Source organism: Bos indicus x Bos taurus, chromosome 9 (assembly GCF_003369695.1).
Source record: "Bos indicus x Bos taurus breed Angus x Brahman F1 hybrid chromosome 9, Bos_hybrid_MaternalHap_v2.0, whole genome shotgun sequence".
Classification (NCBI taxonomy): domain Eukaryota; kingdom Metazoa; phylum Chordata; class Mammalia; order Artiodactyla; family Bovidae; genus Bos; species Bos indicus x Bos taurus.
The window spans coordinates 97,077,184-97,094,647 of NC_040084.1; the positions used below are offsets into that span (position 1 = coordinate 97,077,184).

General features: G+C 45.4%; 1 protein-coding gene across 6 annotated transcripts in view; it reads left to right on the forward strand.

Annotated features, from left to right (window-relative positions):
* Positions 1-17,464, forward strand: part of MAP3K4 (mitogen-activated protein kinase kinase kinase 4) — a 149,205-nt gene that overhangs the window by 116,078 nt on the left and 15,663 nt on the right. For 2 of the 6 annotated variants that reach the window (XM_027551987.1, XM_027551992.1), the window contains 10 exons: positions 1,169-1,268; positions 1,449-1,532; positions 1,813-2,079; positions 3,942-4,091; positions 7,560-7,721; positions 8,141-8,274; positions 8,809-8,887; positions 9,975-10,053; positions 13,958-14,054; positions 15,050-15,178. In XM_027551987.1, the coding sequence (XP_027407788.1) occupies positions 1,169-1,268; positions 1,449-1,532; positions 1,813-2,079; positions 3,942-4,091; positions 7,560-7,721; positions 8,141-8,274; positions 8,809-8,887; positions 9,975-10,053; positions 13,958-14,054; positions 15,050-15,178 (1,281 nt within the window). The remainder of the gene's footprint in view (positions 1-1,168; positions 1,269-1,448; positions 1,533-1,812; positions 2,080-3,941; positions 4,092-7,559; positions 7,722-8,140; positions 8,275-8,808; positions 8,888-9,974; positions 10,054-13,957; positions 14,055-15,049; positions 15,179-17,464) is intronic. The other 4 variants (XM_027551988.1, XM_027551990.1, XM_027551989.1 and 1 more) reach the window with 3 other exon arrangements.

Below are 17,464 nucleotides of genomic sequence, written 5' to 3' on the forward strand. Positions count from 1 at the left end.
GATGTCCTGTTGGTGGATGGAAAACTGCTATGATGGGTGTATCCACACTGAGAAAATTGGCAAACACCACCCAAGATAATAGTTTAGGGGGTGCTGGTGTTAAACATTTCCTGGCTCACTGCTCCTTTTTAGTTAGATTATGAGCCGAGAGTCAAGTACCTAATTCCTGCTCCACGAGTTATCCTAATGTTGTTGTTCAGTCGCTAAGTTGTGTCTGACTCTTTGCGACTCCATGGACTGCAGCACGCCAGGCTTCCCTGCCCTTCACTATCTCTCAGAGTTTGCTGAAATTCATGTCCATTGAGTCGGTGATGCCATCCAACTATCTCATCCTCTGTCATCCCCTTCTCCTCTCAGTCTTTCTCAGCATCAGGGTCTGTTCCAGTGAGTCAGCTCTCAGTTGCATCAGGTGGCAAAAGTATTTTATGTATCCTAATGAAACCCTAATGAAATGCCAGCAAAGGTCCATCCAGTCAAAGCTGTGGTTTTTCCAGTAGTCATGTATGGATGTGAGAGTTGGACTATAAAGAAAGCTGAACACCAAAGAATTGTTAATTTTGAACTGTGGTGTTGGAGAAGACTCTTGAGAGTCCCTTGGACTGCAAGGAGATCAAACCAGTCTCTCCTAAAGGAGATCAGTCCTGAATATTCATTGGAAGGACTGATGCTAAAGCTGAAACTCCAATACTTTGACCACCTGATGCGAAGAACTGACTCATTGGAAAAGACCCTGATGCTGGGAAAGATTGAAGGCAGGAGGAGACGGGGGGATGACAGAGGATGACATAGTTGGATGGCATCACCTGTTCGACAGACGTGAGTTTGAGCAAGCTCCAGGAGTTGGTGATGGACAGGAAAGCTTGGCGTGCTGCAGTCCATGGGGTCGCAAAGAGTCAGACACGACTGAGCGACTGAACGGAGCTGAGTGAAGCTTTGAGGAAATGGGGCACACTGCCCTGTGCAGGTTGTTCAGTGCACCTGGTCTCTGGAAGTACTTTCTAGAAAACTGGGGGAGCAAGCTGCAGCATATTTCGAGTGCATTCGTAATAATTGCTTGTTTCTAAAATCTTCAGTCTTTATTAACGTGAGTTGGAATTTGCTCTGTCTTTATTGTGTATTTCTTGGCGTGCCCTCGTGCATTCTAACTGGGTTTCTGTCCGCCTGGCAGGAGGTCGGTTATAGAGGTCAGCCGAGCACTGAAGGAGCTCTTCCACGAGGCCAGGGAACGAGCCTCCAAGGCACTGGGGTTTGCCAAGATGCTGAGAAAGGTGTGATCACAGTCCTGACGAGCTGTTACTTATTTTTTTCTTTTATCTTTTTTTTTTTTAATTAATTAAATTTTTAATTGAAGGGTAATTTCTTTACAGAATTTTGTTGTTTTCTGTCAAATTCTGTTTATTTTTTTAAAAGCTAACCCTAAAGAAGTTTCTCTGTAACTGTGATCCTAGGACCTGGAAATAGCTGCGGAGTTCATACTCTCGGCCCCGGTTAGAGACCTTCTGGACGTTCTGAAAGCAAAGCAGTACGTTAAGGTGCGTAGTTCAGGCGGCAGAGTTATTTTACCTTTCTTACTCTAAACAGAAATTCAACTTAAAGACGTAGGTAGTAAACGTGGTAGGCTTTGCAGTCGATGTGTGGGCCCCGTTTTAAGGCTGCCCCATGGTTTCCCAGTACTATAAGCAGAGAAGCAGAGTTCCTCATGCTTACTAACTTGTTTTAAGGCTACAGATGAAAAACCCAAAACATGCACAGTGACATTTCTATAATAGATGGTGTTCTTTAATTCAGGATTTTGGATTGTTTCTCTTCCAGGTACAGATTCCTGGCTTAGAAAACTTGCAGGTGTTTGTTCCAGACGCTCTTGCTGAGGAGAAGAGCATTATTTTGCAGTTACTCAATGCAGCTACAGGGAAGGACTGCTCCAAAGATTCAGATGAAGCACTAATTGACGACTATCTACTTTTGACCAAGCATGGTGACCGCACTCCAGACTCGGAGGCCAGCTGGGCCGCCTGGGAGGCGCAGCCTGTCAAGGTCGTGCCTCCGGTGGAGACAGTGGACACCCTGAGAAGCATGCAGGTCCGTCTCACTGCCGCGCCTTCCCCGCCCTGCCTGGAGGCAGTGTTGTTATTGTTACTGTTGTTGTTTAAGTTGCTCAGTCACGTCCCAGACGCTTTTTGACCCCATGGATTGTAGCCCCCCAGGCTCCTCTGTCCATGGGATTTTCCAGGCCAGAATACTGGAGTGGGTTTCCATTCCCTTCTCCAGGGGATCTTCCCAACCCAGAGACTGAAGCCAGGTCTCCCGCATTGCAGGCAGATTCTTTACCCCTGAGCCGCTGGGGAAGTCCCAGAAACACGTATTGCTTAGATTTTGATGTTTTGATGATTTTGTTTCTTTACTGTACTAAAATATTCTGGGAAATTCTTTAGTTGTACCGAAGTATTTGAGATGTTTTTATCTTTCCTCACTTCAGCCACGTACGTAAGTTAGAGGCACCCACCCGTGACCCGGAAGGAATTGTCTCCCTCATTTAGTTTGTCGTTGCAGAGATCTCAGCTCTCCAAGTGTTGATTTAGCGGCTAATCACTCTAAACAAGACAAACTTTTTACCTTCTCACTGGCTGCTTGACTCCCCTCTTCTGCGTAGTCAGGTTGTCAGCTGCCTACCTGGCAGTGATCCTATGACAGTCTGTGTGCCTCAGTAACTAAAACTGTAAGAAGCCTCTCAGGCCGCTGTGTTCAGAGAGCATCACACTGACATACATTCGCTTCCGTGTGCAAGACAGACAGCTAGTGGGGAGCTGCTGTGTAGCCCTGGGAGCTCAGCTCGGTGCTCCGTGATGGCCTAGAGGGTGGGATAGGGGCGTGGAGGTCCCAGAGGGAGGGGATGTGAGCATACACATAGCTGTTCACACTGTCGAGCAGCGGAACCTTGCCGTCCAGCATCAGACAGCAGTTCTTCTCCAGGTAACACACACACACAAACTGTAAGAAGCCTCCTCCCACCTCTGTGCTCAGCTCTGGAGCAGCGGTGAGTGCACACCTGCGCCTTGAGCTCAGCCTGTACAGCCTGGCCGACTGCCCCCAGCGCCATGTGTCCGCCTGTCTCAGTGACTGGCGTTCCATCCATTCCGGTGTTTAAGCCAGGATGTGGCCGTTCATAAACGTCCAGCCTCTGCCCTCCTCCACTTAGGCGGCTCCCCCCGGCCCGAAGCCTTTGCAGTCAGTGGGCTCCCTCTGCCTCCCCGGAGCCGCTCCTGGGTGGGGGCTGACCGCCCCTTTCCTGCCCTGCATGGGGCCGGAGCCGCTCCTGGGTGGGAGCTGGCCGCCCCTTTCCTGCTCTGCGCTGGGCCGGGCTCCTGGGTGGGGGCTGACCGCCCCTTTCCTGCTCTGCGCGGGGCCCCACTTCTGGTTTCCCTGCTGCGAGCCTCGCCTTCCGCCCCTGTCGTCTGGCGCTCGTTTTGGCACTTCCAGAGTGGTCCTCACTCTCACACGTCTCATCACAGGTCTACTCCGAATACCGCGGTGACCGTCGCTTAAAGAGCACAAGTAGTTCAGTCTTGGTTTCTGTTTTATACAAGGCCCCTCATCCCGTCCCATTCTTACTCCTGCATTTCCCATCTTCACACGCTGCTCCAGTGCATACACACGCTCTCAGTCTCTGCTCCAGGAGGGCGGTGTCTTGGCGTTCTAGCATACTTCAGACACTGCCTGCCCACCGTCCCGTGGGATTTCTCCCTGTCGTGCTGGAGAGTGTAGCCGCCGGTGCCCGCTGCACTTCTCCGGGGGAACGGCTCTAGTCCAAAGACGTACTTTCTCATCAGGTGCTTGCTGGCTGGGCGGCCCCGGGGCTGGTGGTGTTTGGGGCCTGGGGGTTGAACTAGAGCGGACAGCTGACTGGGCCTGTGTTTGAGCCCCGTGCTGGCTTTTCTTCCCAGGTGGACAATCTTCTACTAGTTGTCATGCACTCTGCGCAGCTCATAATCCATAGAAAAGCTTTCCAGCAGTCCATCGAAGGACTCATGACCCTACGCCAGGAGCAGACTTCCAGTCAGCCCGTCATCGCCAAAGCTTTGCAGCAGCTGAAGGTATTTCATCCTCACCTCTATCTTAGCTGTAATTTATTTGTATTTGGTACAACGCAAGGGAAGAGTTGGTGTGTTCTAACCTAAGTATTCCAGGGACTTGAACTCTTAAACTGTCCTCCCCCTTCTCTGCCTCTTCCCACTTTCCCACGTCCCCTCTTCCCACTTTCCCCACGTCTAAGTAAGATTTTTCCTGCATCTTCCTTGGAACAGTGGAGCAGTAGAATGGGAAAGGGTGAAAATTTGAATAGTTACGTGACTTCTCAAGGTCACGTGTTTGGTTAGTATTGGACCTGGTCTCCTCCTTCCTAACCCAGTTTATGTCTCCTTTAGCAGTTACCAGTATTTACTAGAGGTACCGTCTGTCAAAAATGTGTAATTTTAAAAAAATATTTATTGTTTCACTTAATAGATGATTCAGTCAAATTGATGATAATAGAGAAAGCCAGTTGTGGCTTGTGGACAGGCAGAAAGGCCTTCAGAGTTCATGACAAGCTAGAGCCTTGCCTTTTCTTCCCATTATTTCCCATTTTCCCCCACTTTTTATTTTGTACTTCATTCATCACTGTCCCACAAGCCGTCAGTTTTCTGTCACATCACAGCTTTGCTTCCTGAAGAAGCGCTTCTTGAAATTACAAGTAGTTTGATAAACGTTTGTTTTTGTTCTGCCAGTCTGTTTCGCCTTATTTAGCTGTAAACATTCTCCTTTATACATTGTGAAGTAAAAGCCACTCAGTCACGTCTGACTCTTTGCGACCCCATGGACTGTACAGTCCATGGAATTCTCCAGGCCAGAATAGTAGTGGGTAGCTGTTCCCTTCTCCAGGGGATCTTCCCAACCCAGGGATTGAACCCAAGTCTCCCACATTGCAGGCGGATTCTTTACCTACTGAGCTACCAGCAAAGGCCCCTTTATAGATTATCACCCCATTCTAATACCAGGGCAGGGGACTTTTGTTTTTTCTTTTAGTTTGAGTTAATGAATTCTGGAGAGTACAGAATTGTATACGATGTTCATTATTCTTGGGCTTGAAAAGTGTGTAGCCTTAAGGATCTGACCTGTCACACTGCAGCACAGAGGAGGGGAGACTAGGTCCTCCCAGTAGCAGCTGGGGATTGCTGCCGTGGAGGCACTGCAGCTGGGGAGGATTTCTGAAGGTGTAGGTTGGGAAGGTACCAGTGAGAGAAACATTGGGGCGTGGTGTCCATGGATCAGGGTCATGAGAACACTCACAGAGCATCAGTCTGGTTTGGTTGGATCCTGATATATACAGTGGGAAGGAGTGGGGGATGCGGCTGGTAAAAAATCAGGTGGGCAAAAATCAGACCATTGGGAGATTCTGAATTTCATATTCTAAGCCCCAGAGAGTCATCGAAGATTTTGGAATACAGTATAGGGGACTCGCTTGAAAAGTGAAAGTTGGTCAGTCATGTCCAACTCTTTGCGACCCCATGGGCTATACAGTCCATGGAATTCTCCAGGCCAGAATACTGGATTGGGCAGACTTTCCCTTCTCCAGTGGATCTTCCCAGCCCAGGAATCGAACCCAGGTCTCCTGCATTGCAGGCGGATTCTTTACCAGCTGAGCTACCAGGGAAGCCCTCTAAAAGTTTGGCCCGCTTTAATTTAAGGTTCGTTCTCACATAATCTAGTGAATACGTCCCATTCGCTAGCTAACGAGCAATAAGGTGAATCATCCCAACTGGGAATAAAAACTTCATCAAGCTTAATCTCTTTTTCCTTAGAGAGTGGCATTTGTCTCACAAACCCTGCTCACAGCGCCAATTAATGTTTTGCCGAAAGCATTCACTTTTCGTCTCAAGTTCAAAGGATTTGTTAACAAAATAAGCTGCTTGTTATGTACAAATAAATAATATAGATATTCATTAGAGAGTTATCTAGCTTATTTTCAATATGCTAACATTAAAAGAAAAGAGAAAGAGCAGAGAGTACATCACCAAATTGAGTTTTGACCAACATCCAGACTTAAACAGCACTGGGAAATCCCGTGTCACAGCACATCTGGAGTCCCAGTTGGGAAAGGGTCATTACATTTGTGTGTGTTTAAGGGTGAGTGGTTTTTCCTGTGGTCATGTATGGATGTGAGAGTTGGACTGTGAAGAAGCTGAGCACCGAAGAATTGATGCTTTTGAACTGTGGTGTTGGAGAAGACTCTTGAGAGTCCCTTGGACTGCAAGGAGATCAAACCAGTCCATTCTGAAGGAGATCAGCCCTGGGATTTCTTTGGAGGGAATGATGCTGAAGCTGAAACTCCAGTACTTTGGCCACCTCATGCGAAGAGTTGACTCATTGGAAAAGACTCTGATGCTGGGAGGGATTGGGGGCAGGAGGAGAAGGGAATGACAGAGGATGAGATGGCTGGATGGCATCACTGACTCGATGGACGTGAGTCTGGGTGAACTCTGGGAGTTGGTAACAGACAGGGAGGCCTGGCGTGCTGCGATTCATGGGGTCGCAAAGAGTCGGACACGACTGAGCACATGACTGAGCGACTGAACTGAACTGAACTGAAGGGTGAGTGGAAAGGGAACCGAGTTTGGAGCTGTTGTACTGTTGATTAGGGAAGACAACAAAGCCTGTGCTAGGGCAGGGCTCTCCAACCCCCCTACTGTTGACCCTTGGGGCCAGTCAGTAATTGTTTGGGGAACTGTCCTGTGGCTCAGATGATAAAGAATCCACCTGCAGTGCGGGAGACCTGGGTTCGATCCCTGCGTTGGGAAGATCCTCTGGAGGAGGACAGGGCCACCCGCTCCAGTATTTTTTCCTGGAAAACCCCCATGCACAGAGGAGCCTGGCGGGCTATAGTACACGGGGTCACAAAGAGTGAGGCGTGACTAAGCACAGCACACACTGTGTGTTGTAGGGTGTCTGGCAGCGTCCCAGACCTCTGCACAGTGGATGCCAGTAGGTTTCACAAGTCTCTGCCCACCCCTCCCCACATTGGACAGCCAGAACTATCTCCAGCATCGCTCGTGTCCCCTGGGGTGGCAAAATTGGTCCCAGCTGAGAACCACCCTGAGGGGGACGAGAAGGACAGTGTGACTCATAACACTGTAGAGGTCTCTTAGAAACATATCAGTAGTTTACTCTATGGCGCTGAAATCCTGCTAACACTTGAGCAAGCACCAAGGGGAGACACAGCTGTGGTTGATGTGCAGAAATGTTGGGCTGTAAGCATCTATTCAAAGACCACCATGTAATCAGGCATGGTATTTCAAATGGGTTGTTTTGCTCTTGTATTTCATCAGGCCTTAAGAATACCTAAAACAAGTAAAAACACCAAACTTGTTTTCTTCTTCCGTCATTACTTTTGAATAACCAAAATAAATATGACTGTACCGTATCACAGTGGTCAGTGTCTGTGTGATGATGAAAGGAATCTTCCTCTAAAATAGGACAGACGTGTGATCTGTTCCGTTTCGGATTAATCATGGTTTGGGATTCTTTAGAATGATGCCTTAGAGCTCTGCAACCGAATAAGTGATGCCATTGACCGAGTGGACCACATGTTCACTTCAGAATTTGATGCTGAAGTTGATGAATCTGAGTCTGCTACGCTGCAGCAGTATTACCGAGAAGCCATGATCCAAGGCTACAATTTCGGGTTCGAGGTAGGTACCAAATAAGAGGCAGAGCACGGTACAGTTTGGCCACCGCTTTGTAACTTACTGACAGAAAGCACTGGGAATCTTGCACGGCACATCTCATGATCCCATGATTGTAATCACAGCTTATAAGGTCCAGAATGTCATCTTACACCCTTGCTGGATGTCAGAAATGTTGGGTTACTTTTAAACTGTCAGATAGTTACCCAGGTTTTAGATTTAAGCTTATGAGTAAGACCTTTGTGAAATTGCACTTGAAGACATTATTTTCTCTGTAACTCTTCATACTCTTTTTACCATATGTAAAGTTCACTGGCTTTTGCTTTTTGTTTTTAGAAAAAAAATTAAACAGCATTATACAGTGTGTTAAGTATTTGTGTAATTGTTTTCTTCTTAATTTTGATATACATGAAATCTTTTTACAGTATCATAAAGAAGTTGTTCGTTTGATGTCTGGCGAGTTTAAACAGAAGATAGGAGACAAGTATATAAGCTTTGCCCGGAAATGGATGAATTACGTCCTGACTAAGTGTGAGAGCGGCAGAGGGACGAGACCCAGGTAATGACCACGCAGGATGGCTCCTTCCTGAGCCCTGTATGGGCTGGAGACACCCCATTCTGATGCTTATGGGGGTTTCTGAGCACATGACGGGAAAGCATTTGGAACTCTTTGACAATCAGTTTTTTTTTTTTTTTTTTTAATGAACCTATCCACAAAGAAACTCCGATAACTCTTGAAATACTTTTTCTTTTGTAATCGTTCCAAAATGAGTTATCTTTAAGCAGTTCACATTCTTCCTGGACAGGTCTTTTTAATTGCTAATCTTCTTTCCTTCTTTCCTCATAAAGTTTACACCCATTATTTAGTGTTAAATGGAAAAGAAATCAGTAGCCAGTTCCTTTACTAAGAAGCCATTCGTCTTTCTCAAAACGCCCTCTAATTGTACTGAACACGGGGCAGATAGAGACGAATGTGTTTTGTCCTAGGTAATAATTTTCCAATGGGATGGCTTTTCAGCATTGAGTAGACTAAAACGGCTGTGGCGCTCGCTCGGTTGTTTTGTTGTGACTGTTGAACTTTTCTGCGTGACAGGTGGGCAACTCAAGGTTTTGACTTCCTGCAAGCCATCGAGCCTTCGTTCATCTCTGCTCTGCCAGAAGACGACTTCCTGGTATGGGATATTCTAAAGCGTTTTTCCTTAAAAAGCAAGTCGATCGTTCTCTGTTTCTGATTGTGTAGTTTTTTTTATTAACATAGAGAGTGGTTCTTCAATATTTTCACCTAATCGTAATATTAATGCTGAGACCTTACTGCACTCTAATAGCAGAGAAGGACGTTCCCTGCTCTTTTTATAACAGTGCTGTTGAGCTGACCAAGTCAGTATACAGTTGTTTATGCAGCCTGGCACCTACAAAATATGTGTGAGTTTTGTATTTTATAAAGTGCTGCTTTTTAGCAGCTTAATGAAGAGCGAGGAATAGCTGTTTCAGTTCAGTGTGTGTCTTTTTTTTATTTTGACTTCCATGCATTACTGTGAGATCTTAGTTCCCTGAAGGTGAAAGTGTTAGTTGCCCCGTCTTGTCCAACTCTTTGTGGCCCCATGGGCTGTAACCCGCCAGGCTCTGTCCGTGGAATTCTCCAGGCAAGAGTACTGGAGTGGGTTGCCATTTCCTTCTCCAGGGGATCTTTCTGACCCAGGGGTCGAACCCAGTTTGCCTGCATTGCAGGCAGATTCTTTACCGTCCGAGCCACCAGGCTGCCCACTGGTTCCCTGAGCAGGGCTCAAACCCACGCCCCCTGCAGTGGAAGTGCAGATTCTTAACCACTGGATCGCCAGGAAAGTCCCACATGGGGTGTTTTAGAGCATCATGCCAAATGTTAAATGTTATTACCAGTATTCAAATAAATTCTATTGGATCAAGAAGACGTTGTTCAGACTTGTTCATTTCAGCCTCCACATAGAACGATCACAGGAGAAGCCCTCTGCTTGTGCATGTCATTGCACTGTGGGGAGTTGCACGCCAGTTTGCTTTCACTTATAAAAATGGAATTGTGTATTGTGTTATCTTAAATTACGTTCAGTGTGTGTTTAATTTGTGTTCATACCTGTTTTCTCTTAAACTAATTTTGAAAATGTTTATTTGAGGAAAGCATGTTTGTTTTAAATATGCCGAATGCTTAATCTGTGCCCTGTACTTATATGATTGAGAAAGTGTACGTTTTGTTCTCTTTTCCTCCCCATTTCCTTCGGTTTCTAGAGTTTGCAAGCCCTGATGAATGAGTGCATTGGCCATGTGATAGGAAAGCCGCACAGCCCTATTACAGGTTTGTACTTTGGTAAGAAAGCAGGAAAAGCGCCTCTCCTGGGACGAGCACATTGTCCCGATACGGCAGACATTTAAAATGCTTTGGAGACTTAAGAACATTCAGGAAAATGATGATGAAAGTTACAGGAATGAGGTTATACATATAGAACTCCACAGTAGCTTTTCTGAATTTAACAAGAAAATTAAAATGTGAACCCAAGGTGGTCAGTGCTTGCTGCAGTATTAAATAATTGTTTTTTTGTTTTTTTTTTACATCACCATTCATTCCGTTCTCCCCCTTAAACTCTTTCCTTCTGGGGAGGAGAGACTTGGAGAAACACTTCCTGTTAAGAAGCAAGGCATTTCTTGCAGGTGGTGAGTGTGATTGTTCTGCCCCTGCTTCCTCACCTTTGGAAGGAGGATGAGTTTATTTTCTTAACAGCTTTCCCAGATACCCATATTCTTCACCCATCTTCCCAACTAGAAGATTCCTAATTGCTGCCCCACCCCCTATCCCACTCCTGTTTTGTTTTATTTTAAAAAAGAAAAAAATTGTCATGCAATAATACACTCAAATTACAGTTTTCAGTTATAGTTAATATATAGTCTTGCAGTGTATGTTAAAACTTTAAAGCAGAATATCAGTAAAAAGCTGTCTTACCCCATTCTTGAGATAGTAAACAAAAGCAAAGCTATGTTTATGTGTAATAACCAGAAAAGAAAACTTGGACATTTTTAACAATTTCGATTACACAAAGTAAAATAATTCATAAATGGTAAATTTATTAAGCAAAAGCATTATCTTAAAGGGTGCTTGCTAGCTACTAAAAGTTAGTAGACTAGGTTTTAATGCTTGATTTCTGTATCTTTAAAATTCACCCAATTTGTACGGCTTTTTCTCATTTCTATGAAATGAATTATCATTTGTAAAACCATTTGAACATTTTATATAAAACATTCCATATTATCATCAAAATTTTCATTAAGCATATTATCATAAATACTTTTGAGTTTCTGATTTCCTAAAACATTTCCATAAGAATACATGATCAGTAATTCAGTAAAAATTGTTGTTGTTCAATCACTCAGACGTGTCCAACTCTTTGTGACCCTGTGGTCTGCAGCATGCCAGACTTCCCTGTCCTTCACTATCTCTCAGAGTTTGCTCAAAAGTAAAAATTACCTCTCTAAAATATTTTTATCAGATTTATTGAAGTAAAAATTACTTCTTCAAAATATTTTATTGCATGAGGAATCATTTTATTTATAGAAGAAGAAAACTGCAGTGCAAAAAAAGCACGTAGAAAATGAACATGTAGAAGAACGTTACAAGAGAGGAAAGCTCCTCCCCGTGGAGCAGGGGCTGTCGGTGTGAGTCACTGCCGCGCTGCTCCCCGCGCCGCTGGTGGGACAGTCGGTTCGTGGCTCTGTCTGTGGACACAAGGTGTTCTTTGTCCTCCCTGCCCCTCACTGGCCTGAGAGCCAGATTGCCCTAGGGGTCACGGGAGTTGAGTGACCTGGGGCTGCTTATTGAACATCTTTGAGCCTCCTCTTCTAGTGCTTAAAATCAGTTGCTGAGGAGGGTTCGGTGAGGTGACGGCATTCTGTGAACTGTACTGTTCTGCACATGGCAGGACTCTTACACTTTGGTCGTGTGCTCTGTCCTCATGAGAAATGAATGAGTGTGAGAGTGCATCACTGCCGTCGTCCCTTGCTTTCTCCTCCCCCTCGACTCTGTCACCCTGAGAATGGCCGGATGCTCTGTCATCGCAACCAGATGATAGCAATCTGGTGTAGAACCTTCTGTTTTTCTCTCTGCACTCATTTAAGTACACAGTTGCATTCTACCGCACCTTTCTTTATCGCTCATGTAATCACACGAGCATATACACTGTTGCTTCTTCCCCTTCTCGTTTACTGTGTAAAAATTGGATCACTTTGGATATTAATCTCTGAGAGTTGTAGAAATCCCTGCATGTCAGCACGTGTGGGTCCAGCTCACTCTTCAGTGGCCTTGTATCCATCAGGGAAAGACTGCTGCAAGTCTTCCCATCATTTCCTGACGTGTTTTGTTAGTTTTGCCGTGAAGAGCATCTCTATCATAAATGTTCACCACTTGTGAAATCTGAGCATCTCTTTTGTGTTTATTGGCCATTTGAATTTTCTTTTCAATGAAATAGCAGCTTTATAGCAGTGAGATACACATACTCTTAAAAGAAATGTTTTGTTTCATGCAGGGGGAATGTTAAACTTGTCTGTGTTTTAATGATGTCTCTTTTATACCTTCATGGGAAATTTTTGTAGTAATTTTTGACTCAGTGGTTCTCCGTATGTCTGCTGAATTAAAGACATCACCATTCTTACCAGATCTGTTTTTTTTTTTTTCTTTTTGTCTTTGAATTTGCCTGGAGTTTCTTCCATCTAGGGTTATAATAGTTGAGATAATGAGCCATAGATACAAATTGCTTCTGAACATTTCCTTGATTTTTGTTTTTCACATTTTCCCTTTAGATGTCTCCAGTTTGGGTACTTCTCTTTCCTGTGTAATGTTATTAAAAGTAAACAGAAACCATGAAAAAGGAAGTCACGTCACTTAGGGTGAAACATATTTAGAATAAAACATTGTTGTTCCATCACTAAGTCGTGTCCTGCTCTTTGGACTGCAGCGCTCCAGGCTTCTCTGTCCTTCACTGTCTCCCAGGGTTTGCTCAAACTCATGTCCATTGAGTCGGTGATGCCATCCAGCCATCTCACCCCCTGTCTCCTCTCGTCTTCTCTTCCAGCCCTCAATCTGTCCCAGCATCAAAGTCTTTTCCAGTGAATCGGCTCTTCACATCAGGTGGCCAAAGTATTGGAGCTCAGCAGCAGTCTTTCCAGTGAATATTTAGGATTGATTTCCTTTAGAATTGACAAGTTTGATCTCCTTGCTATCCAAGGGACTCTCGATAGTCCTCTCTAGCACTACAGTTCAAAAGCATCAATATTTCAGCACTCGGCCTTCTTTATGATCCAGCTCGCACATCTGTACATGACTACTGGAATAAAACATATGTAGACTAAAATCGTTAGCATATGAAGAGAAAATACGGTGTTTTTCAAAACTAACGGAGAAGGAAATGGCGACCCATTCCAGTATCCTTGCCTGGAAAATCTCATGGACAGGGGAGCCTGGTGGGCTGCAGTCCATGGGGTCGCAAAGAGTTGGGCACGACTGAGCAGCGTACACACTTACACTTAAAAACTAAGGAAGGTTAAAACAAAGTTAAAAGTCAGAAGAAAGCCTGTTAGGGACAAGCAGACAAAATATATCATATTCATGCCTAGTTACATTTAGTTATTGGGAAAATAAGAATTGTCAGCATTTTTGTAGTTACTAGGTAAGGTGTGTTTTAAATTGTGTTTAAAATTTTATCCCCATTTACCCTCTACCAGAATATTTAAAAGAAGAAAAGAATAGTCAGTTTAAACCAGTGCCCATCCTCCTGGTTTGATTTAAAGGAATTAAACTCCCTGTATTCAGGAAAATGACAGTGACCTGCCCTCAGCTCAGAGCCGATTGAAGAGTCACCCGACCAGACTCTCTTTAAAAGTGGGAACGACTTGACTCCTCTTTAGTAAAGAAATGCTGCATAAACCACATTTTCATCTGTCTCCTCAATGGGTCGCATGTCATATATTACATATATTTCACTCCAGGATTTAAAAAATGGTTTTGGTGGAGAAAAGTTTGAATGTGTAATATAACTTTATTAGCTTCCAAAGAGTGACATTTCCCAGCATTTGTATGTGTAATATGATTTTCCTACTTACTTAAATGGTTCTATTTTGGTCACCAGCAAAAGTAAGCCGCCTCCTGTCTCCACTGAATTGCCTGCTCTGACAGTTTTCTGCTGGTTCCTTTAACAAGTTGTTTTTGTCACTCTTTTCTCTGACAGCCATTCATCGGAATAGCCCCCGTCCTGTGAAGGTACCTCGATGCCATAGCGACCCTCCTAACCCTCACCTGATTATCCCAACTCCAGAGGGATTCAGGTATTTGGTGCCTGTGTGGTTGTTTGCTTTACAGATTCTTCTTTGATGTGCATGCCGATCTGAGAGCTGCTGATGCTTGCTCTGATACCAGATACTGTTTTCTGTGTTGTTTATACGTTTTTAAAAGCTCTTATTTTCCTCGTCTTGAAGACACACCACTCTGCCTTAGTTACAAAAGAATAAGACTTGCAAATTTAAAGCACACTTATACCTTTCAAGATAACTTTGTTTCTCAGCTTATTTTTAACTGCCGGCTACTAAATGCTTTCCAGCTTTGGAATAATTCTTTCTTCTCCTTTCTTTGAAAAATAACTTTAGGAAAACAAATTTGAGTGTGCATAGCGTGGTAAACATTTGAAAAGCAGAACTAAATGTCATTTTAAAAGCTGGAGATAAAAACTAGAGCGACCCTTCCAGTCTTGACTTCTATGTGTGTGTGTAACTATGAAGCAACTTAAACTTTGAGTGAGTTGGAAACTCTCGTGCATTCAGAACACTTCCCTCCAACGTGGTGGCCTTTCTGCATGTGAGAGTGGTGAGCCTTGCTCTCCCCTGAGGGTCAAGCAGCTTTTAAGTTAGTTTTATTTTTCACAGTGCTTGGCTAGGAAAGGACAATTATTGCTAAAAATAGCTAGCTTGAAATCGGTTACTTTTTTTCATGTGCGTGCATGCCCAGTTGCCTCAGTCGTGTGCGACTCTTTGCGACCCCAGGGACTGTAGCCCAGCAGGCTCTTCTGTCCGTGGGATTCTCCAGGCAAGAAGGCTGGAGTGGGGTGCATGCCTTCCCGACCCAGGAATGGAACCTGCGTTCCCTGCATTGGCAGGCCGATTCCTTACCACTGAGCTACTACCTGACCTGAATCTCAAAGAGCAATTTGCATTTCTGTCTGAACATGATTTTTTGCTTCCTCACCCTGTGTTATCTTTTCCTGAAACCACGTGAGAGCCCATCCCCTTCCTCGCCTGTGTTCCTGAAGCTTTTCTTCTCCTCCCAGCGCCCGGAGCGTGCCCGCGGATGTGCGGAGCCTCGGCAGCCCCGCGCCCGCGCCTGCCGCCGCTCGTCCTGGCCCCTTGGGCAGCGACCCAGCACCGCCCAAGCCCATCAGCGGTGCCCATGAGACCAGGTAGTCTGCCCCACCCCTTGCCCCGGTGCGGTGCCCATGAGACTGGGTGGCCTCCGCGCCCCCTACCCCCCAACCCCCGCACTCCTACAGTGACCTCGGCTCTGGGATGTGTCCAGGGCTCGTGGGGCTGCTTTCGTGCGGTCGGGCGATGCTTAGGGGCCCTCCTTGGGATGTCGTGGCCCCAAAGCTCCAGCACAAGTAGATTATCTGCCCAAGTTTTATATTTCTTTGGCACAAACATTAACCCAAATGACTCGAGTTTCTGCCGATAATAACCGTGCAGGGAGAATCAGTGAAAAGAGCCTGGTCCCGTGGTAGGAGAGTTCTGGCAGATGCAGTGCCTTCCTGAGGAGTTCCTCGGATCACTCAAAGCTGACTTCTGTCTAGGTTATAGATAGAAGTGGTGGTGGTGATTTGTGTTTGTTTTTTTAATCTTTTTTTTTTAAATCACTTTTCAAATCCAGTTTCCTGATTTCCACAGTCATGGATTAGAAGTAGTTTATAGTGGTGTGGAAAACCACTTCATGAGGTTTGTTTTGCATCTCGTATGGAGACTAGATCATTACTAGAGAGAGCTGTCAGACGCTTGGCAAGCTCCAGACAAACGTGAGCCTCTTGCCTGTGTGTCAGTACTGAGGCCGTGGCAGCTTTTCCCATTTTTGCCGAGTTATTTGGTGGTGGGGCAGGGGGGTCGGCGTGTAGGGGATCTCATCAAGGTCTCAGATGCTTAAAGGAGAGAGGACATTTGGTGGCTCTTAATCAACCCTTGTGCCTGGTGACAGAACGGACGGTCAGTCTTCTCATCTTCCCGTACGGATGCTGACAGTCAGACAAAACTGAACAAAAACGATGACACTGGGAAAGATCTCGGTGCTCTTTATCCTGCTCCCAAGGAGAAACATTAGCGTGTTGGCAGAAAGGTGACACGTGGTTTTAGAATTTAAAACAGACTAAGGTATTTTTAATTGAAGGATAATTGTTTTACAATATTGTGTTGGTTTCTGCCATACATCAACATGAAGACGAAGATATTTTTAGACTTAGTTTATAGCAGTCTAAAATGTCTACAGATATTTCCCATTTTCTCATGCATTAAAATAATTAATATTCCCTAATTTTTAGTAATAAATGTTTGTCTATAACCTAAAAAAAAAAAGCCCAAGTATGTTACAGCTTAAGCAGTCAACTAAAAAAAAAGTTAACAATTAACATTGAACAAATTCCCATTGACCCTCTCTTTTTCATGTTTAGAACATTTCACAGCAGACGTTTCCACGTGTGCTTCATGGCCGTGTAGGGGGTTGCAGCTGTCTTTTTTGTTGGTTCAGTTAGGGAAGCGATGAGCCCTGAAACACAGTCATAGTTGAGAACACTCAGCCAGCACTGTGCTTCCCACCGATGTCTCCAGAACTGAAGGTTTCATGAACTCTGGGTTCTGGCTTTTGTCAGTCAGGGGTGCGTACCCCGAAGCAGATTGTTGTGCAGGCGGCCTGTGCCCACCCTTAGTCTCAGGCCCTGCCCTGGTGGTTTCTCAAGCATGTTTTGAGCAGCATTTCAGAAGTGTTCTTCGTTTATCCTTTAAGACAGTCCTTGAGATGTAGACGTTTTACTACCGTCAATGCGCCATCCTGAAGGCCTTTCCTCACCGAGGAGTCAAGTGGTCTGTACTTCTGGCAGTGTGTGTGACGGGAGGTCGGGGGCCGCGGGGCCAGCCCCCTGTAGCCCTCCAACCTGAACCTCTGCCGCAGCCTCCCAGGCTTCCATGCAGGGGCCGCATGGTGCCTCCAGACGGGCTCTCCGCACTACCCGGGGCCGGGATGGGCTTGGGGAAGCAGGGTGCTTCCCGGGCTCCCTGACCTCGGCAGCCTGCCTTAGATGTCAGCCACAGGGAAATTTTTACTTTGCCCCACGGCATCCGATCAACACTTTGATTCGATACGGTTTGACTTAGGAAATGGGCTTCCGTGATCTTAGCATTGTCAAGAAAATAATCTTCCAGTGTTCTGCTTGCTGGAGTATCTCTTAACTGATTTGCGAGACCCGGTTGTTTATTTTTCAGGAATTGTGCAAGTCAGTTGTTAGACCACAAAAACTGTTGAAGTCTGCAGAATCCTGCTCCCCCTGCAGCAAGCCGTTAGGCGTTCACTCATACACCATTTGGTTGAAGTGTGTTTTCTTGCCTGTTGCCCTGGGAGAAATCTGAGGATGTGGAGTTGGCTAACCTCCTCTCTGGGAAAGCAGGAAGATAGGGATGTTGGTGGCTTCTCCGTGGTCCCAGGATTGGCA